This window comes from Suricata suricatta, chromosome 10 (genome assembly GCF_006229205.1).
Source record: "Suricata suricatta isolate VVHF042 chromosome 10, meerkat_22Aug2017_6uvM2_HiC, whole genome shotgun sequence".
NCBI classification, from domain to species: Eukaryota; Metazoa; Chordata; class Mammalia; order Carnivora; family Herpestidae; genus Suricata; species Suricata suricatta.
In genome coordinates, this window is record NC_043709.1 from 70172202 (window position 1) to 70199826 (window position 27625).

General features: G+C 38.0%; 2 protein-coding genes across 15 annotated transcripts in view; one reads left to right on the forward strand and one right to left on the reverse strand.

Annotated features, from left to right (window-relative positions):
• PRICKLE1 (prickle planar cell polarity protein 1) overlaps positions 1–2391 on the forward strand; it is a 110611-nt gene extending 108220 nt beyond the window's left edge. For all 6 annotated transcript variants that reach the window (XM_029954884.1, XM_029954880.1, XM_029954885.1 and 3 more), the window contains one exon: positions 533–2391. In XM_029954884.1, coding sequence (XP_029810744.1) covers positions 533–1392 — 860 coding nt within the window. In that variant the 3' untranslated portion in view covers positions 1393–2391. The remainder of the gene's footprint in view (positions 1–532) is intronic.
• Positions 2392–10549: 8158 nt separating this feature from the next.
• The window catches only part of PPHLN1 (periphilin 1), a 150131-nt gene continuing 133055 nt past the window's right edge, over positions 10550–27625 (reverse strand). For all 9 annotated transcript variants that reach the window (XM_029954891.1, XM_029954888.1, XM_029954894.1 and 6 more), the window contains one exon: positions 10550–13067. In XM_029954891.1, coding sequence (XP_029810751.1) covers positions 12873–13067 — 195 coding nt within the window. In that variant the 3' untranslated portion in view covers positions 10550–12872. The remainder of the gene's footprint in view (positions 13068–27625) is intronic.

The following is a 27625-nucleotide window of genomic DNA, read 5'->3' on the forward strand; positions in this document are numbered from 1 at the left end:
CTTCTACAAAGGGCTAGATAGCACTTATTTGGACCATGCAGTCTGTGTTGTAGCCACTCAACTCTGTCATTGCAGAAAGCAACGACAGACCATGTGTAAGTTAATAGATGTGGCTGGGTTCCAGTGAAACTTGATAGGCCTGGGGCCAGATATGGCCCTGGGGCTGTGGTTTGCTGACCACTAATCTAGGTATAAAATGATCATAACTGGCCACGTGGATGCGAAGGAAAGGACTGAAGTTCAAGTGAAGTAGTCTAGCTGCGTGTCATGTTCTGGATGTGGAGAAGCTTTAAAATGTTTGCTGCTCATGACATGTGCTGTGACTGGCCACAAAAGACTTGGGCTTATAAGAGGCTATGCCACCTGTATCGATGATAAAAGGCAAACCTTCTCAAGTATATATGCATGTTAGTGTTACCTGGTGAGTGTTAATCAAACATTGATGTTTGGGAGAATTTTCTTTGAAATGCTTCCTTTGAGTAGCTTGTGTGTAATAACTGTCAGGAGATTACATGTCTTGGTTTTCTTCTAGGGGCTTCAGTGGATGGAGAAAGCAAGCCAAGACCATCACTGTATTCCCTGCAAAACTTTGAGGAACTGGAGGCAGAAGATTGTGACAAAATGAGCAATATGGGGACTTTGAACTCTTCCATGCTGCACAGGAGCGCAGAATCCTTAAAGAGTCTAAGTTCAGAGTTGTGTCCAGAAAAAGTCATGCCTGAGGAGAAACCAGTCCATCTGCCAGTGCTGAGAAGATCCAAGTCTCAATCCCGACCACAGCAGGTCAAGTTTTCAGATGATGTCATTGACAATGGAAACTATGACAACATTGAAATCCGGCAGCCTCCAATGAGTGAAAGGACTCGAAGACGGGTCTACCATTTTGAAGAGAGGGGATCCCGGCCTCATCACCATCGCCGCAGGAGAAGTAGGAAGTCCCGCTCTGACAATGCCCTGAATCTTGTCACAGAAAGAAAATACTCTCCCAAGGACAGACTGCGGCTTTACACCCCTGATAACTATGAGAAATTTATACAGAATAAAAGTGCCCGGGAAATCCAAGCATACATTCAGAATGCCAATCTGTATGGACAGTATGCCCATGCCACCTCCGATTATGCACTGCAGAACCCAGGACTGCCTAGGTTTCTGGGACTCTACGGTGAGGACGATGATTCCTGGTGCTCCTCCACTTCCTCCTCTTCTGACTCAGAAGAAGAAGGATATTTTCTTGGACAACCAATTCCTCAACCTCGGCCACAGAGATACGCCTACTATACAGATGACCTTTCGAGCCCAACTTCTGCACTCCCCACTCCTCAGTTTGGTCAGAGGACAACTAAATCCAAGAAGAAAAAAGGACACAAGGGCAAAAACTGTATTATTTCTTAACCTAGTAGCTGTGGGAATCATGTTTAAACTGCCATTAACCATCTTGAATCATATCTTTTTTCTTCCATAGGAAAGTTGCTAAAATAGTTTAAAGTGCTTTGCCCATGTAAATGAGACCCCTGCTGCTGTTTACAGTGTCAGATTAACATTTGGAAGGTGTGATTTCTCCAGTTTGCCCTCCTTGGATGGTGCCAGGTTGACACCACATCTTGTGCCTGTCAGGTGCATTTCGGTCCTGTGTAGCGGCTTTGGTCTCCAGTCCTCAAGAGAATCCTCAAGAAACTGTCAGGAGGTGATCAGATGAGGGTGTGATTTTAGACAACGGAGAACTCCTGCCGCCTTTGTAAAGTGATAATGTGTGTCATTTGTCTACACCAGGTTGGCCCAGGTCCTGATCAGTCTGTCTTGTTGTGCGGCATGCACGTAGTCACGCTGATGCAGCCAGGACTGTGCATTCCATCGTGTGAGGCCACCTCGTCCCCTTTCAGTTAGCCAGGTAAACACTGCATTGTATTAGCTCCAGCTCCAGACTGAAAAAGACATTGCTATTTATAATGTAGTATTTCATAGACTTAAGTGTATTCCTAATTTAATGGTGCAAATATTAATGTACATACTGTACAGTTCAGATTTTAAAGCTGATTATTTTTATATCCCCGAATTGCAAGACATTTGTTACACTGCAGTGCTAGATTTGATGGGGAACCAGAAACAGCATTTATGGATGAAATGATTGCTTGTATTTTAGTCAGGGTTTATAAGCTTAGATGGTCAAATTTATATTGCCTAGTGATGGAAAGTTCAAATTTTGATTTTTTTTCAATATTAAAAAAGGCTCTGTATGCATGGTGGGGCTATGTAAATACTCCATAAAACTATGGCCCTGTTAATCTTATGAGTGCTATTTATGGGTCAAGCAATGTAAACTGTATAAATGTAAAAACAAACAAAAAACTCATACATATCCCTGGAATATATGGTAAAAACAAGTAGAAGCTGTTTGGGTGAATGTTTTTTTTCCCCCTTGGGGATGGTAGGGGTACCTTTCCCATTTTCAACAGAGTGGTGATTATTTCCTGGGAAGAGACCAGAACTACAAGGATCTGCTTTATAGGCAGAGGACTTTGTAGATTTATTATTTGGAGAGCCTATTCCTTGTTACCTCCCTCCCTTCCCCCTAACTTGTTGGCCTTTTTCTTTTAAAATCTTTAGAGGATGCTCTGCCACTGACTACTTCAAGTTTATATGAGGCTCTATTTCAAGGAAAAATGATCTTGAATTTGAACTAGTGAGCTGATACTTTATTATGTGCAATTCATGCACATACATTGCAGTCCTAAGTAAGGTCCTAGTGGTGCCTTGGACCTATAGGAAGGTATTTAATAAATGCTTAATAAATAACACACTACCTTTCTGAACACAGATCTTTGCAAACATATCCAGGTAACTTCTATTTTGCTCTCCCCTGTCCAGGCATGATTTCCCATTCTTCCACCATTAACACTCACCATTTGACTCCTACATATCCCCCTGTCCCTACCAGTAGGTGGGAAACAGGACATGAGGCCCAGAGGCAAAGCTGTCCATATTTCCTGGAATGGGGAAAAGCTGCTAGGCCGTGGGGAAGGGGGACATGAATCCAATATGTAACCCAGTAGTCTAGCATCCCCTACACCCATACCCGGATAGGGCAGGGGTGTGTAGCTGGGCTGGACAGAGAACCTTCAGAAACACACAACTGGGGAGAGAGCCATTTACTCAAAAACTGTGCCATTATTTCTCTGGTCTGGATCATTTAAGAAAAAAACCCATCAGTGAAAAGGAGATGTATGCACATGGTAACAAACCAACACACACACACACACACACACACAACAAACTCAAAAGTAGTGGACTATCTCCCTTCACTCTTCATCTCCAGTCCATCAGGTCCCTCCTGAAAAGTAACCACTATTAATCATTTCTAGTGTCCTTCACATGTTCAAAGCATATTTATATAAATCTTATAAAAATGGTAGCAACTATACAAGGATGCTTAGGTTTGCTTTTGTCACTTTATATGTGGACATTCCACATTAGCACAAATAGGTCTACCTCATTCTTTTCAGTGATGGTATAATACACCATAATTGACTTAACCGTGGACTTGAATTTCCTCATAGATACCTTATATCCTGCATTGGCATATATGCACATAAATTCTGAGGAGCATAATTCCTGGGACAGAAGTGACTCCTTTACCATTTTGATGGATATCCCTAATTTTCCTCCGAAAGAAATTTGCCTGATCAACATTTACGCTAACAATGTAAAAGGCTGCTTGTTCCATCACCGTCTGACATAACCTATGAGCAGATTTCTTGCCTTTGAAGACCTTTTCAGAACCTGACCTGCCACAGTGGGCACTCTTAGAAAAGACTGCTGTGCTGTGTTGCTTAGAAAAGATGAGTAATAGTAAACAGTAATACACAGTCTGGAGAAATAGAGGTATGAGCTGAAGTCACTGTCCTTGGTAGTTTTCAAGTCATTCTCAGATTAGTTCCTTTTGCTTCTGGCAACAGAGGGTTATATAAATTGCTAAAGGCTTAAGGAAATGCAGAACTACTTATGATAATAACATGACCTTTAAAGCTTTTAAATCTTGGTTAGTAGCAAAACAAAGACTAGCTACAAAGGAAGGGAAAGAACTGCCTTGCAGTTCTGTGAAGAATTAGGCAAGAAAATGAAGCATATAGTTGCACCTGGTCAGGTCAGTCCCAAGATAAATATCAAATGTTAAAACACTGTCTCTAATCTCTACATGTGTGAGACAGAACCCTAACTGTTGTATTTTCCTCACTTCGGAGCAATCTGGAGAGCATTTTGCTTAAAGCCCATGAAGGGGCACTGAACAAAATGTCAATGGGGACTCCTTTCGGCTCTCATTAAAAGAAGATGATTCATTTTGTGTATGCATTTGCTATACTTGATGCTCTGCCTTCTAGTTCCTGAGTTAAATAAAAAGCACCAGAAGTCAAAGGAGGTATCATTTGCTGTCTGACCCTCTTACTTTAGATACAGATCGTGGGCCTTCATAAAGAGTAGTAAAACTGGAACGGGCACCCAAAGCTGCTAGATTTCCAGGTATGGCACATGTCCCTGCTGAACTGGTTCTTGGGTGATGGGTCCTGAAAGTATCAGTGAGGATAAATTTCAGGCGTGCCCTGAGGATTTTAGCAGAGGGATTATTAACACAGCATGAGCATACTTTGGTTTCTAAAGCTCTTCTTTTCTAATGGACAGTTAACTATGGCCATGGAAAGGAGAGCCAGTGTTGCTAGCCCTCCCTTCACGTTCTTAGAGACCAGGAATTTAAACATTTGCAAGGAATTCAAATGTTACTGAAACACTTTGAGCAGAGTGAGCCTGCCACGGGCAGCTCTCCAGTGCAGGAGTTCTGTATTCTGCAGCCTGAAGGTGATTCCCCCTTCCTCAGAGCTAGCAAGAGGCACAACTAATTACTATTTACAGAAATACTTGTGACCTTTTTGATGCACGAAGGAGAAGAGACAAACATAAAATTCTATGAGCCTCATTACCAATTCAATGCTGGTAACATAATTATGATAAAAATCCTTTTTAGTCAAATGAGAAAATTGTTAATCACCTGGTTCCATTTGCTAGCCACTCGTTGGAGTGATCTAAAACCAGGAGGCATGCCTGTGTACAGTCACAGGGGTTTTCTGCTTGACCCATTGGGAAGGTTCCCAGGTAAACTGGGCCAAGGATAAATCAGCAGGAATGCTGCACGTCCAAGGTCACGGAATCATAAACTTCACCAGGGGAATAAAGCTTACCCGTGGCTTTCACAGAATGGTTTGAGAAGAGCATATGGAACAAAAACATTGGGTATATACAGACTTGGCCGCAGGACTTGAGCTGATTATTTTTGAACGGAACCAGCTAGTTGGTGAAGTATTCCTATTATAGAGAGCAATTTTAGCCTGAACTTTTCTTTTTGCATAGGAAATTTCACATCTCTTTACTGCCGTATGTGTACAAGGTGCTGTTATGTCAACTTTAGATGTAACTTGTAGTCCATTCTCTGAAAGCACTGAGTTCCAAACCATTGTGTAATATGAAGCCAAGTTTTAACACAGTTGGGGCGCCTGGATGGCTCATTTGGCTGCGCCTCCAACTTCAACTCAGGTCATGATATCACGGTCTGTGACTTTGAACCCCGCGTCAGGCTCTGTGCTCAAGACAGCTAAGAGCCTGTCTCAGATTCTGTGTCTCCTTCCTTCTCTGTCCCCATCTCTCAAAAATAAACATTAAAAAGTGAAAAAAAAAATTAAGCCAGTTCTCAAAAATGCTAATACTTGTTTTAGTGTTTCTAGATAACTGAACCAAGCAACTGACAATGGAAAAGTTAGTTAATAAAATCATCACAAAGCTGATCTTGCAGAGTGGTACAGAGCCCACTGGATGCCAGGATTTAGGAGATCTGGGTTAGGAGACCCACCCCTCTCCATTAATCCAAGCAGGTTAAGTGCTCTGACCCAGTTTCTACTTATGTAAAATGAGTACAAGGCCATCTCAAAGGTTTTCCTCCAGCTTCAGTATTCTGTGGAGACTGAACTGAATTTATAGGTCAGAAAAGTCTTTCAGCACAAAGTGTTTTTTCCCTTTTCTGACTTTTTAATTTACTAACATCTTTGTCTGGCAACAATTCCTGAAAGGAGGGAACAGGGGACTTTTTTAAGTGTTGGGGCTTTATTCTGTTTTTATTATTTTTTTCTATTAATTCAATGCTTGGGACTCTCCGTGGGCATGGGTTAAAGTAAATAATGAGGTAGGGGCGCCTGGGTGGCTCAGTCTGTTAAGTGTCTGGCTCCGGCTCAGGTCATGATTTCATGGTTCGAGCCCCGCGTCAGGCTCTGGTGCTGACAGCTAGCTCAGAGCCTGGAGCCTGTTTCAGATTCTGTACCTCCTCCTCTCTCTGACCCTCCCCTGCTCCCACTGTCTGTGTCTCAAAAATAAATAAAAAACATTAAAAAATAATGAGGAAAAAGTCTGCAGATGGTCACGTCCCTATCTGTGCATATGCTTCAAACTGGCTTTGTCTCCATCAAGTAGCCAGCTGGGAGACCACAGAGAGTACGTTGAAGGCAAGATATTTTCCTCCCTCATGTTATTTCTCTCCAATTACCAGAAGAAGAAGGTTCCCTGCCCTGCACCCCCCATATCATAGAGGACTGCTACTGGTAGCAATCTTATTCTTGAATCTCTGAACCTTTTGTAAGCAAAGCTGAGAAGGATTAATCTTGGTTCTTAGAATGGATGAGTTGAATTACCAAGTTCCTTCCACTTAAATGGCTATTCTCAAACTCTACCATAGGTCCAGGTCCAGTGGCCAAGAGCCAGCCGAGTCCTGGGCTGCACTGCAGTCATGAGGGCTGTAACCCTACATGCTACCTGCCTCATAAAAACTACACCTGATGAATCTCAAAGGGTTTTATAAACTAGCTCCTAAACAGAAGTCATAGGAACCAATATGGAAGGTAGTAGCAACTGAGAATAAAATGAAAAGAAGAATCTACTGAACTAGGATTTGAATATTCTGAAATTTTTATCAGGTTATTTTTCTGCATCACTCATTACATTACAGATTAACTGCACATACATCAAGCAGCCAGTGTGTTTGAGAGTCAGGATTTTAACCTAGTTCTGAATGACTACCATACTTTGCACTTTTTCCAAGAACATGGACTTCAGAGTTGAAAGATTTGGGTAAACTTCTGCTCTGCCACTTCCAGCTATGTGACCTCAGGCAAGTTATAACTTCTCCTGCCCTGGACTGTAAAATGAGAATAAAATCTTCACTGGCTTATTATATGTGTAAAGTGTGAACCAAAAAAAACACTAAAAGAGTGGTTCTAACCTTGTTCAGATAGTGAAATAACTGAAAACTATGGTGCTTCTCAGAATCCTACCAAGTATTTGACAGATTAGACCTGAGATACATTCTAACCTATATCCAATATGGTACACTGGATTCTACTCTAAAGAAGAATACAAAGTTTAAAAGAATAAAAGACTTCTGCCAAAGCAGGGCTAGTCCCAAACCCTGGCCCCAGCTTACCAAGGTGCAGGGCTGGAGGTCTCCCCACTTCAGGACAGGGACGGGCCATGGAGGCTGTGGGCCTTGCAGAGCTCGAGCCACTCAAAGGGACAGATGTTGAGGAAGCTCTGTCTCTCCTCTTGGACCCTCAGCAGGGGAGCAGGCTGCTCCTGTGTCATAAAGAAAATGGGGTTCTCACACAAGGCTCACCTCAAGTATGCCCTGCAGTGTTCCCAGACTACCACCCACTAGGGTATCATCAGGCTGTGGCGGTGGGAGGCCATGCCAGAGGGAGCCTCTAGACCACTAATGCTTAGTCCTATCTAGAAAAGCAAAGGGGAGGAAATCAAAAGCTTGAGCACAGAACATACCTCAGCCTGGTAAGCTACAGCCCTGCTGGACTACATTTTCTCCCCCCTCCCACAGCCCCCCCCCCAACACACAATGCACACACACTTTCCCATCCACTGGAGGCTGACCCTCTCTGGACTCAGAAGCCTTTTCCACCTTCCCCACCAGGCAAGCACAGGGTGTTGGCAGAGGAGGGCACCTGGCATCTGGTGACAGAGAGGAACCCAGTTGGCTGTGCTGGGCTCACTTGAGGGTAACACAGACATCTGGCCAGTGTGCCTTTGTCAGGGGTTTGACCACAAAGGATGGACTCTTCCCACTTGGAGGATGAAGGAATGACACACCTTCTGGTCACTGGATCCTCTCCCTTTTCCCAGGCAGCTTGCCCAGCCTTGCCCTCGCAGTGAACCCTCACTACCCTGAAGGAAAATAGCAGGGTCTCTGCCTTTCTATCCAAGAGTAGGGGTGCCAGCAGGTGCCCCCAGGAACTGGGCCCTGGACCAAGAGTGGTTTTCACTGAAGGTGCAGACCTGCAGGCTGTATGGCCAGTCAGCCAGGGCAGCTCTGTCGCTTCGCCATCTTACATGGATTCCAACCAGGAAAAACGTGCTAGTGCGTGGGTGGCCCTAGGCAACAAATACATACCTCACACATCCTCTTGCAGCAAGTGTCTGTATATGTTGTGGGTTTTCCTATTTGATAATGTTCTCAAATGTTTACATTTCAATAAACCTCTACATTGTCACTCACACACAAAAAATGAAAAAAACTTTAAGGCTTATATAATTTTAGTGAAAATGGTCTAACATTGGCACACTATTAATCTCTGAAACAGAGCTCGAAAAACAATGTGCTATATTATCAGGCTGTCTCTAATGCTATACAAATGTGCATCAGGCTTTATTGATACTTGTCATCAAGTAAGATTTTAAATACAACTTGGAATTAACTCAGTGGACTGGCAAAGCCTTTTTTAAAGAAATTGTTTTTAATTGTATACCCAATGTGGGGCTCGAACTCACAAACCCAAGATTAAGAGTCACATGCCTCACTGAATGAGCCAGCCAGGCGCCCGTTGGCAAAGTCATTTATGTACTCAGTCCCCATTACCCCAAGGTCAATGATTACAGTGAAAAGGCAGGACAAGTACAGCCTGCTGAGAGGCAACATTAGTGAATCTAACTCTGAAATACCATTCATTTGAACAAAAGGTGAGCTGCAGATAAAAAACCAATAATGTGGCTTAAACAGTGAAGACATTTATTCCTCTGTCGCACAACAGTTCAGTACTCCATGTGGTCATGTAGGGATTCAAGTTCCTTCCATCTTGTGGGTCTGCAGCAAATCAAGGGTGAGTTGCTATAGCTACTACTTTGGGGAAGGGATATAGAGAGAGTACAAAGAGTACATCCACTCTCCTAAGGGTCCCAGCCCAGAAAAAGAAGTACTTCCCACTCAAATCCCACAGGAATGGACTCAGTCACTTGGTCACAGCTAACTGCAAGGGGAAACACAGCAAATAAAATCCCTAGTTAGCAGTCATGTGACTCAATTTCAACTCCATTAAATGAAAAGGGGAGAAAAAGATTCTGCTAAACACCTTAGTTACAAGTCTCCCTTCCTTCTCCCCCTCCCCCACCCTTTTCACTGAATTGAGGACCATCAGTATTCTCAAGAGAAAAGGCAGGAAGGAGGTGGTAAATGTACTGCGCATAAGTAACCCACAAACCCTGCCTGGTCTGACAAGCAGAGTGTGCCAACCTGAGCAGCATTACAGCTGCCAAGTCGCCTGGATGGCTGGATGCCCTCAACACAGTGCCATCCACCATGAATCCCTGATGACAAGATCACAGTCCCCAAAGTTGTCACCAAAGAACTGTCAGAGCCTTCTTTGGAGTTTAGAATCCCTTGCAGGAGACTGAAATTTAGCTGAAACAACTGTATAATATCTAGGGAGTGTAAGCAGAGTCCCTTCTGAAGGGAAGCTGGCCTGCCCTTTCTTCAAGAGTTCTGGATCTATAAACTGGCTCAGAGTTGGTAAGTGGCTCAGGGGTTGTGAGAAATCAATGTTTTGGCAAGAATAAACACAAAGGTAATATTTTCAAAGGTAGTAATTTCAAATGTCATTCTTGAATGAGAAGAAAAAGGATAAGGCTACATTCAAAATCATTCTCTCTGTTGTTAACCTATCTTTTCCTAAACTTGTCCCCGAACATCTTTCCCAACCAGCTTCAGTCACACAGGCCTCTAGCTTTTCCTGTACCATTCCCCTCTACCTAGACTTGTATTACTTCTACTTCTCTGCCTGAGTAAGTCCTATTCCTCCAAGATCTACAGTCAAATGTCACTTCTTTTGTGAAGTGTCAAGGAATACAAGTACCTACAACATTCAAAACTGCTAGGAACCAGGTCCCAAAGACATGGGGTTACATAAAGAGGTAAGATTTTAATCCGACAATTCCCTGAAGCTCAGATTCATGATTACACAATTACTGAGCCCTTCTGTGTGCTCAATCTTATCTCATTTAATTGCTGGCTCAGCTATCAAGACTCCTTACGTCACCAAAGTTAACACTTCTCTATTCCTCCATCCTGCTGCTGAGTGGGTGAATTGAACATTGAGCAATCTTGCAGTAAGGAATAATAAAAATCTATATTTCCGGAAAATACTTTAAGCCTGTTAAAGAGAAAAAAAAGACAATCCAATTATTTAAACCTGGTTGCTTTATTCTGTACTTTTAAAATTCACAAAAACCTTCACAATATCTGCTTTCCCCCTGTTGATCATCAAGGCTTTATGGACATCAAGACAATGAAAAATGTATCATATCAACTGGGCATACTCAAAAGCAATGGATACTTTACAAACAAATTAATCAAGAACATTTTGCAAAATATACAACTCTCGTACACATCTGAATTCAACTATCCTAAAACTGGACTTTATAAAGCTGTCAAAAACAGAATTACCAGTGATAAGCCTACCAGAATGATGCTGATGGCAAGCTAAAGAGCTTTAAGTGCTGAATGTAATTTGAGAAGAAGAAATTATCTGTTGAACCTACATTTAAATGCATCTGTTAAGTAAAACCTCTAGTTTAATGAATTTCAACAAAATGAACAACTCATTTGCCTTGATAGTAGTTTCTTAACTTGTATTTTTAAACATGTAACATCTTGACTAAAGGAATTGAATCCTGGAATCAGAAGATTTAAGGAAAAGAAAAACATGGGGGTAGGGAAAAACCAAGATCAGTACTTTCTTAGTCTTTTCTTTTAAAGTGGGTAACAAAATCATTGTTCATAATTAGGAAAGAATTCCAGAGATGATTTGTGGGGTTTAGTTTTAGCTTATGTACAACATCTAAATGGCAAAAATAAGAGTTCAAGGCAGTCTCATATAGGAAACTTAAGAAAACAATTATGTTCAGTGAGTTTTTACATTTGTGGAATGGGACAATACATATTTTGAGGTACCCATTGAGGATCCACCAAAATTATTTGTACTGCTGATTCCACTTTTAATATAATTTTTATCTATTCTGGGGTAGCTCTTTAGATATTATCAATATAAGCCTCTAAAGATAATGCCAGAATTCAAGTGAGAAGAGAATGGAAATGGAAAGAGGATGGGAGGGTAATGAAACTCAGTAGTAAAAACAAGCGTGATTTTTAAGGTTTCCTAAAGCCACAGAAATACATATTTTGGCTAAATGCCACTGGAGAGCTGGAAGTGATCAGGAAATGAGTAGAATATCCTAATGGTCCTAGTTAGATTTTTAACTAACTCGTGATCTGGACAGCTCACTCCTGGAGAAATGTGTATACAGACTGTTTGGTGAGGGGTAGTTGTGCCGGGCTTACTGCCTACTCTGCTTTGTTTCTTTAAAGAACACTTTGGAGGGCTAAGGATCCCTAAAAAGGACATCACAACAAAGATCTTGTTACAGCTACAAACAGATACCAAAAAAAGGCATAAACTGATTAACAAAGGCATCTATAAATGGTTTGATCAAGAATATGTTATCAATGACCTTTTCTTGAGATGGAAAATATGAGCCTGGGAAAAAAAATGAAGTCTACTACTTCCTCATATTCTAAATTTTTCTATTTCAATTAGAAGTTTTTATTTATCTATTTACTTATTTATTTATTTAGAGCAGTAGCCAAAAGTTTATTAGAATATAAGATCATAAAGTAAGAATAATATGAAAGCTCTCCTTACAAGAGGGGACATTTCAAAGTGAATGCCCCTCAATTAGAAGTTTTTAAAGAAATCTCAACTTGAAAATAGCTCTCATCTTTCATCTCAAATTGCCCCTGCTCTTAGTCTTATATATGATATTGTTTAAGACCTACATCTGTGAGACTGGTCAGAAGTTTCAGGATTATTTTAACAGGGTTATATAACAGAGTTGATTTACTTGGAAAACAAGGATTTTACTATGGGTTCTTTTTGAGATTTAAGTGCTCTATCACAAGAGGAATTAATCTCAAAGCAAATATGTTGTAAAATACTAAAGTATTCAGTTTATTTGTACATATACTTGAACATATTAAAAGTTACAAAGCCTGAAACAAGCAAGCAACAAGTCAATAAAATCACAACTTAGAATTCTAACATTTTCACATGGTATCACTGACTATGAAATGCAAAAAGACTATAAATGTTTAAGTGGAATGATGTCTAAACTATAAATTACACTAGTGTGACCAAAACAAATGATTGCATACTACAGAAGACTACAGAACATGAGCTGTTCTCCATGACTGCTTTTTCAAAGCTTGAAAAATTAACTGACCCATCATTTTAGGGGGATAAAAGATAAGTATGGATTAGGCAGCTCTATGTGTAGATTTTTAAAATTCTAATTAAAATATCTTAGACTCTTTTAGATGTTTATTTGATATTGGAAATGTGGTCGACTATCATAAAGTATTTCTCTTCATCACAAAAATTCTATATATTAAGAATTTACACAATCCAAGGAAAAAAATCTAGAAACATTTTTATTGCCTGAGCAGTTTTCTAAAAAGGCTCTCCAAAATCTTGACTAGAGGTGTCATATTCTGCAATGAAATGTTTGAGTTCTTCAACACACCGCTCACCTATTTCATGTAAATTCTGTCTCAATGCAAACTGTATAGACTTTTCTAGTGAAGGATCTTTTTCAATCAGCATTTTCACAACCATCCCGAAAGTTTCACAGTCTTGTCGGTAAACCTAAAAGGTGAAATACATTGTGGTTAGCTAAAAGTAAAAATAATTAGCCAAACAATGAGGTAATGCAGTTCGCAGAATGATGATGCTAAAGTCAAAAAGGGAGACACTATACAATTGAACCTTCCTCACCCTTGAGTAGTTACTACTGTTAGATCCTATTTAAACTTCTATTTCTAAGATTTGCTGATAATGGTTGAAAAACACTGATATATCACGTCACTGACTGTAGAAGTTAGGCATTTGTCAGCATCAGGCAGTCTATTAAAAGGACATTAGTCTAGAGAAGAGAAGAACTAAGAACAAAGGCTTGCTAGGTAAGGCACATTCACGGCTTTACTCATTCCCTTGTTTGGAAGAAAAAAGTTTCTGAGCCCCTAACTTTATATTGTTTGTTTGAATCATGACCAGATGACAAATTCAAAATTCTGCTTAGTATACAACAAAGACTAAAAGTAGTATTTGAAAAAACTTTTCAGGGTGCCAGGGTAGCTCAGTTGGTTAGACGTCCAACTTCAGCTCAGGTCATGATCTCATGGTTCCTGAGTTTGAGCTCCACACTGGGCTCTCTGCTATCAGCACAAAGCCAGCTCTGGATTCTCTGTCCCACTCCCTCTCGGCCCCTCCCCCATTCTCTCTCTCTTTTACTCTCCCAAAAAAGAAATAAACTGAAAAAAAGTAAAAGTAAAAAAACACACACACACAAAAAAACTTTCCAAGTTCTATTTAACCACAGTTAAAGTCACCATGGCAAAATTAAGACCAAAACAATGTTAAACACACACATTCATGTATGTATGTGTATACAAGTATATGTATACATAGAAACAGGTGTATACATGTATATATATTTTCTACCTCAATATGTATATTTTACTATTTTACTTCAGTTTGTATAATCTTTACCAGTGGCAATTAGATATTCTTTCCTGTCCAAAAATTGCTAAATATTCTCACCAGTAAATATCACTTCCTTAATTTGTAGTCACAAAATGCAATTTAGGTTTCTTTGCTATTTTTCATACTATGTAATTCATGGATTTAAAGAAGAACTACAGTTAGGTATACATGAAAATTAAGTTAAATACAAATTATCTGATTTTAAGATAACAGTTACATGAATTTTAATTTTTCTAAATTTAACACAATCAATATAACATGTTTATTCTCTGCAAAAGGTTTTGTTCATCAGTTTGAAAAACTTTGGAAAGAAGTGATTTGAGACATTTGGTTTATGAGTTTTTACTTCTCTAATGATCGCTACTAGTTGTTGTGGTAGTTGCTATTACTATTTTTTAAATGTCTGCAATATTTTTTGCCCCTTAAAAATAGCTATTTAAAAAAGAACACTTACTTCTGACTCTTACGGTTAGGTTGCTGAATTATACTAAATGCATTTCCTTGCTCTTAAAAATCATTCCACAAGCCCCAAGGAAATTAAGAGAGTACGTTCTTCAATGAACACAGAACACCCCCCAACACACGTTTTTCTAAATAGTGATGAAATATACTCATAGTAGCCATCAAATTTAATTCAGCTATCTAAACAACTGTTTATTCCAGTTTATCCTAAGGTTTATGTGGCCCGTAATTGATATTACTACTCTAACAAACCAACTGAGAGAACAGTATACCATTCACATGATACTATATATGATGGCAAGGCAACAGAGCGCACTGGCTAGTTTAACACACATAGTACCGAAGTCAAGCCAATGCAGTCCCCATGGGGAAAGTCAGAACCATGACGTTTCCGTCTTAGTGGAGGTAAATTCCTTACCAGACCAGTCAGCCCACATAATAACAGCATTCTAACATCAACTACAGGCCTCAGCAGACCACTTTGTGGGTGGCCTAAATTTTACAGGCTTCTTTATAGCAGATGTAGTAGATGAGGATAATGTTACACTGTGAATTAACCTGCAGATTCTTTAATGTAAATCTGTTTTACCTAAACTGTAACTTTGTTTAGCATATTTACTGAACATAAATGTCCTACAGATTTGCATATCAAAGATAAAAAACACATTAAAATGTGTTTATGCATTTATTTAAATTGTAAACTACTGTCACCCTGGAGCCAAGATAATACAAGCATTTAAACACTATTTTATTTTTTAATTGTAAGTCCTTTTTGAATTATTCATTGAAACAGGCAAATTTTTGTACATTAGCTGACAACAACCAGAACTGCCCAAAGCAACATAATTCGCTATGAAAGGGGAAATTTTCTAAAAGACTGTTTAAAATGTACTGGTTGGGCATTTGACAGGAAATAATTAGTTTTTTGTTAAAGGAAGAGCCTCACCCTCCAACATTTTATAAATAAAATTCACAACTGTCAGAAACCTATTTCCGAAACCTGTTCCACAGTAAACTCAATCCCGAGCAGGAAGGGTGTAGTTCTCTGTAGGAGAGTGTGTTTGCTCATAGTCCCTAGCTGGAAATGCATTAATAATCTTCAAATCTGGTATCTACAGGCCACACAGGAAGATTTTTTTGTTGTTGCTTTTTCCCCCTGATTGAACCTCATCAAAATGGGAAGCAAGTTAAAGTATGGGTGGGGTTTACATAAACTGCATAGAAATGCAGTTAAATTTGCCAGGATAATGAAAACACTACCCAAATGCGATTTCACACAATACTCTATTACAGGGGCCTGTGATTATAGTTAAATTCTCACAATGTATTCCTAGGAGTAAAGGAATATGACAAAATAGAACTATCAAGACTTTTTATGATTATGCTGTACAGTGACTGGAAGAATACTATCTAGCAAGTTTGTTCTATCTATAATTGCTCATAATGACATAAAACTCCTCTAAACTGTGCATCATTTAGTCCTTACCTTTGTGCCCACAAAAAGAGAAACCAAAAATTAAGTCAATATAAATTTGCTAGGAGAATTTTCATTTCAGACAAACCATCTTTATCATTTGCATTTAAGTTCTCTAAGAGCACTTTGATGGAATCGTAGAGATTACAGAGTTGTGCTATCTAATACAGTCGCCACTAGCCAGCCACAGGAAGATATTTTAAGTTTAGATATATATGCACATACTTATTTTAATAATTCATAATTTATATTAATATTAGGAGGTAACTGTGGGTTAACTGTAAAAGTGAGACGTGCATATAGCCTTAAAAGTCTGGGAGATTCAAATGAGAGCAATTATTTTCTCTATTGTTGATGGCTTATCATTTCATATAATTTCCTTTATCTGAACTTATTTTATCCAAATGCTCTATGTCCTGTTTCAAGAGGATCACAACCTAGTGGGATAGGTAAACAAAGATCATTACAACAGCATAAAGAAGACATTTAGGTGTAGATGGTGGTAGGGAAGCCAGAAAGAGCAGAGAAGTGGTTCTAAGAGCAGGCTTATTGAGTTCGAATCTCTGATAGGCTGCATGAAGCATGTCCATACCTAATCCCTGGAACCTATGAATATGTTACCTTACATGGTATAAGGAATTTTGCAGACATGCTGATGTTACAACTTTTGGATAGGGAGATTATTCTGGATTATCCAGGTGTGCAAAATGAATCATTGGAGTCCTTTAAAAAGCAATGAAGGAGAATCAGAAAGAGGAAATGTTATCACATAAATGTGGAGTGATGCATTTAAAGATGGAAGAAGGAGCTATCACCCCAGGAATGCAAGCAGCCTCTAGAAACTTAACTGGTAAAGGCAAAGAAACAGAGTCTCTCCTAGAGACACCAGAGGAAGTGCAGCCCTACAGACACCTTGATTTGGCCCTGGTGAAAGCCATTTCATGCTCTACACATTCTTCTCAAGGTTACATGAAACATTCACCAGGACAGAATACATTCTAGGCCATAAAACATACCTTAACAGATTTGAAAGAACAGAAATCATACCAAGTATGCATTTAGATCACAATAAAATTAAATTAGAAATCAACAGAAAATAGCTAGAAAATCCCCAAAACATCTGGAGATTAAACAACAGACTTCTAAAATCACATGGATCAAAGAAGTCTCAAGAGAAATTACAATATATTTTGAACTAAATGAAACTACAACTTATCAAAATTTGTGAGATGCAGCAAAAACAGTATTTAGAAAATACATTTAGATATAAAATTAATAATTTAAGCTAGGAAACCAGAAAAATAAGAGCAAATTAAGCAAAAAAATAAAAATTCCAACTGCTGCTCTACAGAAACCATGAAGATGGAAACAATAAAAAATAAAACCAAAAGTTGGTTCTTGGAAAAAAAATCAAATTGATAAACCTCTAGTCAGGCTAACCAAGAAAAACAAAAGAGACAAAACTTATTAATATCAAAATTGAAACAGGAGTCTTACTACTGATCTCCTGGACATTAAAGGATAATGAAGGAATATTATGAATAACTCTGCCCACTAATTTGTTAACTTAGATGAAATGGACCAATTTCTTGAGAGACACAGTTTACCACTGAAACAAGGAGATATAAATAATTCAAACAAGCTTACATCTATGAAAAATTTTAATCAATAATTCTTAGATGAAATGGACCCATTTCTTGAAAGACACAGTCTACCAAAATGCAAATCAGGAGATACAGATAATTCAAACAAGCTTACATCTCCAAAAAGTTAATCAACTATTAACCTTAGAAAAAAGAAAGCACTAGGACCAGATGGTTTTATTGGTGAATTCTACTAAACACTTAAGGAAGAAATGATACCAATTCTCTACCAATCTCTTTGAGGCTGGCAAGCAAAACCAGACAAAGACATTACAACAAAGGAAAATTACAGACCAGTTTCTCATGAACATAGATGCAAAGGAAAAAAAATCCTTTACACGATATTAGCAAAGTCAAGAATATATAGAAATAATTATGCACCACAACCAAATGAAATTTATTACAATTATGTAAGGCTTGTTCAACATCTGAAAATCAATTAATGCAATTCATCACATTGATAAACTAGAAAAGAAAAATCACAGGTTCAGAATAGATGCAGTAAAGGCATTTGATAAAATTCATGACAAATTCATTTGTGAAAAAAACTGTCTTCAAACTAAAAAAAAAAGAATATCTATAAAGCTTAATAAAGAAAATTTACAAAACCCTAAAGCTAACATTACAAAGAGAAAAAGTAAATGCTTTCTTCGATAAGGAACAAGACAAGGATGTGTGTTTTATCATTCCTATTCAACATTGTACTGGAAATCCTAGTTAATGCAGTAAGATAAGAAAAGGAAATGAAAAGTATACCATTAAAAAGAAGATATAAAACTGCATCCACAGTTGACATGATTGTGTATAAGGTCTAGAAAATGACAAAAAACCTACTGGAACTTCTAAGTGCTTATAGCAAGGTCACAAGATTCAAAGTTTACATACAAAAGTCAAGTACTTTCCTATACACCAGCAATGAACTATTAAAATTTGAAATTAAAAACAGCACACACAAACATGCACACACACAAAGTATAAATTTAACAAAGTATGTACAAGACCTATATGAGGAAAACTACAAAACACTGATTAAATAAAACCAAAAAAGATATAAACAGGTATATTCCATGTTCATGGATTGGAAGACTCAATATTGTTATGATATTAGCTCTTCCCAGCTTGATCTGTGATCTACAGTCACTGTAGAAATCCCAGCTAGTAATTTTTAAGATGATAACAAACTAACTCTAAACTTTATATGGAAAAGCGAAAGACCCAGAGTAGTTAACACAGTGTGGCCAAATAATAACAGAGCCAGAGGACTGACACTACTGGACTTAGTTTAAAGTCACCGTGATCAAGAGGACTTTAAGTCATAGTACTCAAAACTGTGAGGCATGGTCAAAAAAAGACAAATAGATCAATGGCACAGAAGAGAAAGCCTGAAATAAACTCAGACAGATATAATTAACTAATCTTTAACAAAGAAGCAAAGAGAGTTCAATGGAGAAAGAACAGTTTTAGTGTTGAAACAAATGGGTAATTAGATACAAATCTTCTATCTGCCACAAAAATTAACTCAAAATGGACCATAGAACTAAACGTAAAATGCAAAACTATAACACTTCTACTAGATAACAGAAGAAAAAAATCTAGACGACACCAAAAGTATGTTCCAAGAAAAAAAAAATCGTTACACTGGATTTCATGAAAATTAAAAATCTCTGCTTGGTGAAAGACACTATTAAGAGAATGAACAAACTACAGACTGGGAGAAAATCTTTGTAAAACAAATACCTAACAGAGTACTGGTATCCAAAATATACAAAGAACTCTTAAAACTCAAAAATAAGAAAACAAATAACTTGATTTAAAAATGGTCAAGTGGGCACCTGGATGGCTCAATTGGCTGAGTATCCAACTCTTGATTTTGGTTCATGTTATGATCCCAGGGTTGTGGGATCAAGCCCCAAGTTGGGATCCATGCTTGAAATTCTTTCTCTCACTCTGCCACTCTTCCCCATTTGTGGGTACTCCCTCCCCCTCTCAAATAAGAAATAAATAAAGGGTTTAATTAAAAAATAGAAATGGGCAAAAGATTTGAACAGACACCTCACCAAACAAAACATCTGGATGGAAAAGAGGCATATGAAAAGATGCTCAATATCATATGTAATTAGTATACTGAAAATTAAAACAATGAGATGAGATACCACTACACATTTATCAGAATGGTTACAATCCATAACACTGATGATGCCAATTTCTGGTAAGAATGTTAAGCAACAGTAACTCTCATTCCTTGCTGATGGGAATGCAAAATGACACAGGCTACTTTGGTAGACAGTTTAGAAGGTTTCCTACAAAGCCAAACTTAAAATCCGAGCATATGATCCAGCAGTGGTGCACTGGGGTATTTACCCCAATGAACTAAAGACTGTGTCCATGCAGAAACCAAACTGGAAGCATCCAAAATGTCCTTCAGTAGATGAATAGATAAACTCTGAAGCACCCACACACTAGAATAAATTTTGGTAATAAAAAGAAATGAGGTATAAAGCCACAAAAAAGAGGAACTTTAAATGGTTACTGTTAAGGCAAAGAAGTCAGTCTTAAAGGCTACCCAATGCTTGATTCCCACTACATGACATGCTAGAAACTGGCAAACTATAGGAACAGTATAAAGATCAATGGTTGGCAGAAGAGGAAGCAGTAGGAGGATACACATGTGTACATGGCATCTTTAGGGTGGGGAAACTATTCCGTTTGATATTGTATATCAAATCATGCATTTTTCACTTGTCAAAATTCACAGAACTATATGACACAAAAGAGTGATCCGTAAAGCAAACTATGGACTATAGTTCATAATAATGATAATGTACTGATACAGTTGTTATGATTGGTAAACTAGTATCACAGCAATGCAAAATGCTAATGAGAATGGAAGGAAGCTCAATGAGGGAGTATATGGAAATATTTTTACAATTTTATGTAAACCTACAACTGCTATAATAAATAAAGTCCATTAAAATTTTTTTAAATCACACAAATGAAAAAAGGGGGGGAAACTTACCTCGTCCAATCTCAAGACCTACAGACCCGAGTATGCAGTTATAATGACTAAATGAGATAATAAAAAGCACTCAGAATAGTGCCTACTATATGGGAAGCATTTGTGTTAGATATAGGGATGCTCATGATGAAAGAGAAGAAACATCTGTTCTCTCTAGAGAAGGGAGTATTAGAAAATGGTACTGAACTGATTCTTTGAATATGAGATGTTCACTCTAGGAAAACAAGAAAGAGGAAAAGGAAATAGCATTTTGGGAAAGTTCAATGGGTTTGGCACAGTTGAAGAGCTTTTTTCCCCAAGGAGTTTATTAGACTTCAACCTATAAATTGGCAAATAGTAAATGGAGAAAGTGCTACAAGGAGGAATTGGATCCTTTGAATGTATCTGGGAGAGAAAATGGCTGTGAGTATCAGCATCAAGGGTTCCTGAGAACCTAGACAATGAATGTCACATGATTTGTTAAAGAAAGGTGAGATTGGAGGCTTTATAGCAATTAAAAAGCAATACAGATATAATAATGTAAGGAAAACTAAGTGGAAAGTTTAATTTTTTTTTTTTAAGAGGGAGGGTATTGGGAATGGGAGATAAGTTCAAATATCATAGTATGTAATTGAGGCACCTGTCAAGAAGCTGAGTCTGGACCTCAGGAGAAAAAAACAGAGGAGGAAAGGAGGGAGAAAGGGAAGGAAGGACTAAGGGCGGGGAGAAGGAGATGCCAGATGAGACCATGGGAGTTCCCTGAAATAAGGAGTAAGTTCTTTCTAGCCCCAATGTCTGATAGAAAGTAGATACTCAGCGAGGCGCCCGAGTGACTCAGTAGTTGGTTAAAGTGTTTGACTGGCTCAGGTCACGATCTCAGTCTATGGGATCAAGCCCTATGTCAGGCTCTGTGCAGGCAGCTCAGAGCCTGAAGCCTGTTTAGGATTCTGTGTCTCCCTCTCTCTCAGCCCCTCCCCTGCTCACTCACTCTCTTAAAAATGAATAAATGTTAAAAAAAAATTCTTTTTTAAAGAAAGTAGATATTCAGTAAATGTTGAATAAATGGCTACAGTCTGTTCTGAGGGCAAAAGACAGCCAGAGTAGACATCTAAAAGCACCAATATCAAGGTGCCGAGATAGCTCAATTAGGTGGCCAATTCTTGGTTTCAGCTCAGGTTTGTGAGTTTGAGCCCCACATCAGGCTCTGTGCAGACAGTGAGGAGCTCATTTGGGATTCTCTTTCTTTTTCTCTGCCCCTCCTATGCTTGTGCTCTCTCAAAATAAATACACTAAAAAAAGATTAAAAGCACCAATATCAGCCAAAGGAGAGACAATAAGGAAGACTAACCACTAGAAGAGAGTGAAGGCACAGGTGCCAAGAAAAACATTTGTAAAAAAAAAGGAGATAGTCAATCAAATGTCAGAGAAAATTTAAAGCAGCTGACAAAACATACTGATTAGACCAGGAAACTAAGGGGCTGGCTGGTTAGCGGCAAGAGCAGCTTACTGACATGGTGGAGATCACAAAGCTGTGAATCCAATACAGTAGTGGCCACTAGCCATATCAAACTATTCTAAATTTTAGTAAAATAAGATAAAAGCATTCAGTTCCTCAGCCCCTAGCCCTATTTCAAATACTAGTGGTTACCATACTGGACAGTGTAAATTTAAAAAAATTCCATCAACACAGAAAATTCTATTAAGCAGTGTTAATACAAAGGATTGAGAAGTGGGGGGTGGGGGGGGAGGTAAAGATGTAGTGGTAAGTGCTGACCTGGTAAGTTAATATATATGTGTAATTATTTTTACCAATATAGTATACATAAAAGCTTACCACTTTTAAAGGAGCACTGGGAAATATAATTAGTATGTGAAAAATGTTCTACAATCTTTTGATGAAATGTGTATAAAAATGTGAGTTAAAAAAAGAAACTCCAATTGAGGCTTAATAGAAGAGGAAACATTCATAATGTCTAATGTGTTGATGAGGTCAGGAAAAAGTAGCAGCATACTGATGTTAAATACTGGAGGCAAATTTAAACCCTTTAATTTGGGTCTATAGTAATGCAGAAGGTGTCAAAACTATTGTAATCTATGTTGCTGCTTGTGCTGTATTAATAGAATAAGATATCTTTGAAACTTCCTCCTCAAAGTTGCAGCCCCAATGGCTCTTAAAAGCATAGCTCCTGAAAAGAACACTGGTGGTTGCTAAGAAATGCATTATGAACACATGGATTAGATCCCAACTGCTTGCATTCAATATGTAGGTACAATTATTACAGCCAAATAAAAGCAACTCCAAAATTAATGATAAAGTAGAATAATGCTTTGTACAAACTCTTGGCAATCATTGTTTGTAAAATTCTTATCCATAAATACAAATTTATAAATTTATAGGATTCAAAGATTAATACTTACATAATTTTGTATATATTTCTAGCTTATTCTTTCAATCATAATTCACTAAATAGACAAAAATAAATGAAGTAATTCCGTGTCTACACAATCTTTCACAATGCCAAAAGCAGATCTCAAAGAGAGGAACTAGACAAATCTCAAATTAATAACTAATGGAAAAAGTTGCAAAGGAAATACGTGAAGCATGATGCCATTTATGTATGTTTTAAAAAGTTTTAATTTATGGATATACACATATATACTAAAAACAGAAAAACACAAGAATGACAACTCTAAGGAGGAAAGGAGTTGCAGGGATTTGAGAGAGGCTTAAATATGTAATACCTTATTTCTTTAAAAAGAGAAAAAAGCCACAAAGATTGAACTCTACTTAATGACATAGATGCTGAAGAATACAGGGAATAAAGTGCACTAAGATTTGCAACATACTTTGATGTGTATCAAAAAAAGATGATGAATTACTAATATTTAAAAATTTTCATAATAAAATGTTAAAGGGGAAAGAAATCTAAAGGAAAGTAGGCCCAATAGTGGGTATATGGTTCTGAAAATCTCAGCTTATAAATGAAGATGGGTCTGTTTTGCTTGGAACTTGGATAATGACAGATACTAATGAATCTGTAAATGCAGATATAAATTTGAATGACAGATAACTGTGCCTACCAGCCAACTAGAAATCACCTACTATGTGCAACACACTGGATTTGGTCCATAATTTAGCACACCCTGCTCAAAGACATTAAATTCTAGTAAAAAGAGTAATACATTTACAATAACCATAAGGCAAAATACAGTGAATGTCATAGAGAAATACAAAGTAGTATAATAATTCCAAAGGAAAGATCATAATAAACAGAGAAAGAGGAAAGATTAAAAGCACTGAGACAGCGTTGGCTATTATTCCAGGCAAGCTGGAAGCTTGGAAATAAAACAGCAGAGTAGGGGCGCCTGGGTGGCTCAGTAGGTTGAGCTTTCAGCTTGGGCCATGATCTCGTGGTTTCGGGAGTCTGAGTCATGGTTTGAGAGATCTAAGAGGAGCAACCTCCATTCATCCACCTACCCTCTGATAGGAGAGATCTGTCAGCAGGAGTAGCTAAGCTACTTCCAAACCCCCATGACTTCCTCCCAGTTCATCTCTGGCAAAGGAGGCTGGAGAGAATCCAATGTTAAGGTTGCTTTAAATTGTGAAGATGCAGAAAAATAGCCCAGAACCTAGAAGTTTTAACAGTTACCAAGACCAATCTTTAAGTCCTCTGGGAGGGCTCACTACGTAGGAAAAATTCTAGGAGAATGGGAAGGAATCCTAGGTAAAGGTCTCTATGACTAGAAGTGGTTATGGGTTACAAATTTAAAGGCTTTTCTGCTTGTTTAATAACATTTAGAATTTCTTGGCATATGAGAAACATTTAAGTCACTGGCAACACTTTTATACAGGCTTTTACATTATTTTATGTAACTGGGATCCTCAAAAATTACTCTGGAATAACTACCCCATTTTATTAAAATACAGAAGCAGAGAGATTAAAGGGAGTCGGCTGTAAGAAGTATGATACAGTCTGGGTTTCTAATTTAACCTTTACCATACTGCGGCTATAATCCGACAGAATTATTTAAATCTAAGATAAAATAAAGCCATGATTGAGACAAAGATAAATTAATCTTTTAGGTTTTGAAGAATGATGTAAAGAAAATGGCTTGGAGGCGTCTGGAAGGTACATTACTATTATGAGGCAATGAGACATCATTTGCATGTATATGCTTCATGTCTATATTTTATCAATGCCCTAGTAAAATCTGAAATTTGGGATTCTTTTCCCATATAGTTTCAGAGATGCCACTAAGACAGATTGACCAAAAAAAATGAACAGGTAAGGGGTGCCTGGGGTGGCTCAGTCAGTCAAGTGTCCAACTCTTGATTTTAGCTCATGATCCCAAGGTCACAGAATCAAGTCCTACATCAGGCTCTGTGCTGAGCACGGACGGACGGACGGACGGACGGACGGAAGGAAGGAAAAGAAAAGTAGGTCTTTAAAAAAAATAAACAGGTAATATCAGCTATCTTCCTCAGGCTGAGGAAAGCACTACTGTTCTGTAAGGTACTTACACTACAGTTGGTGAAAGAGTGGTTTATGGTTGAAAGGGACATGCCCAAAGTATTCTGCAGGGGAAGCTAGATCTTACTTTTTATTTTCTCTCCAAGTGATTCAGTGAATCAGGTACACCGACTCTATTATTCCATGTCTTTCATCATTAAAATTTTATACTGAAAAGTTGACTTTAGGGGAAATCAGTTTTCCTACTATGAAATTTCCTCATGTCTCACAATGAAAAATTAAGTTATACTTTCAGCACACATGTGTTATTGTGTTTTCCTTTTCTCTGTTTTCTGTGACATTAGCATGTGCTACAGGTTACAATGACCACAGTATTATGAATTTTCAGCTTAAGATAAAGAAGTCCTTGCTAATGCAATAATTTTGGGAGAATTTTTAAACGTTTGCCATAGGCTCTTTTCAGTGAATACAAAGGGAGTGGGGAAAGTCAGGAGGTCACCAAACCAAAAGCTGCCAGCAAAGGGGCAGGAAACACAGCGGTGGGCAAGATTACATGTGCTCCATAAATAGGCAGCCTCTGCAGTTTCTGCTTAGGTGTCCTTTCCTACCTTCACTCCCATCCTAAGAGAGGCTTTTGACAGCTAAATTTAACTGAAAAAAGAGATATTTACAAGACATAGAATTTAAGGGATGTTGGTGATAAAGATGAATCCCAGGGTTTACATTATGAATCAGGTTTATGATTCGTATGATTATGATTGATACTGACAAGGAATACAGGATGAATGGATGTTGGTAGACATAGAAAGGGAGACACTAGGGGGAAAGAATGGAAATTAAAAAGGAAGAGAAACTGCTTGATGGTCTTCCACTTCCAGGCTCCAACCCTGGTTTCTGCCTTTGCCCCATGAGAAATTCTTGTGAACTTGCAATACTTTCCCTTTACTTGCTAAAGGTAGTTTGGGTGGTTTTGTTGTCATTAAAAGGAACTTTCTCAAGATACTGAGATAACAGCCTGCTACATGGACGGGTGGCCTTCTAGACTGGGGTGGCAATCTGGGAGCTGCAAAGACCTGGGCAATTACACCTGCACTGCAGTATATCAACTCATCAATAGTGCTTAATTAATACTGGCAGGAATGCCAAGGTGATGGTAAGTCTATTGTCTCTTCAGCGCAATTGGAAATCTACCAGAGGTGCTTCATAAGGTTTATCTGATGTAAAGATAGGCTACACTTTTCCATAGTACAACCTAAATAACTACTAATCATTGGAGTTTCCGCTAAAAACATAGCTCTTGTTACTCCTACTGGGAAAAAAAATGTATCTGCTTTCAGCTCATCATATGCAAATGTAAGAAATAGAACATTACTGGTCTACTTAATTACATGTCCGCAAAAGGAGAGGCTTTTCAATTACATAATATATAATACCATGATGAATACTCCTAACATGTTTTTTCTTTCCAAAAGAAAGGAATTATTCATAACTAACATAAGGAGCACAGCTGCATTTTAAAGAGGAACTACAGTATCAGGTATATTATAAGTAGGATGAAATTAATTAATACTTAAGATAATTCATTATTTTGCTTTTATCTCTGAATCTGAGGCAGGAATCCAGTCAAATGAAACTTCTTGATACTGTTTACAGATAATTTTAGGTAAGCTGGTATTACTGAATACAACTCAATATTTCTATTATGTGAAATTCTACTGGAATTCTAATAAACCTCACCATACATATTTTAATATGTAATATATTTATTAAAATTGTTTTTTAAATATGAGTTTTTTTTTAAGTCTACGCTTTTAAGTTGCAGTGGGGGGGGGCTGACAAAAATGGCTAAGACTAAAATATATTTATAGGTAGAATAACAGGGAAAACCAGAAATGAAATCTTTGTTTGGATTAGCAGCACTGAACACTGGATTGAGATAAAATATGGGTCAAAAGGCTGACCACCTTGCCACAAGAGCCAAAAGAAACAACAGTCTGTGGTGTCCCCTTTAACCCTACTTCGTGGCAGATTACCATGTGCACATGCAGATACAACATAGACAGAAATTTTTCATATAAACACATCCTGGAAAAATGCATTGAACCATTGCTTTCCTCATGCATATTTTTAGTGTTCTATGTCAATAAAAAGCATAAATACAAAAATGTGGCATTACTCTGTGAGAGGTCAGTGTGCTTCATGTTCTAGCATGTAAAATCCAGAAGTTAATATTTATGCTTAAGACTTATTTCCTGAGCACACACTAAATCATCTGTAAAAATTAATTGCTAAATTATTCTTTTATTTTTTTTAATTTTAGAGAGAGAGAGAGAGTGCGAGCCAGGGAGAGGGGCAGAGGAGAGAGCAAGAGGGAATCTTAAGCATGCTCCATACTCACTGTGGAGCCCAATGTTGGGCTAGATCCCCAAACCCATCAAGATGTGAGTGAAAATCAAGAGCTGGATGCTCTCCTACTGGAACTAGAAGGGAAGCAGCAAGAGCACCCCAAACCCAGCAGAAGAAAAGAAATCATAAAGATCAGGGCAGAAATAAACAATATAGAATCCAAAAGAACAGTCGAGCAGATCAATGAAACCAAGAGTTGGTTCTTTGAA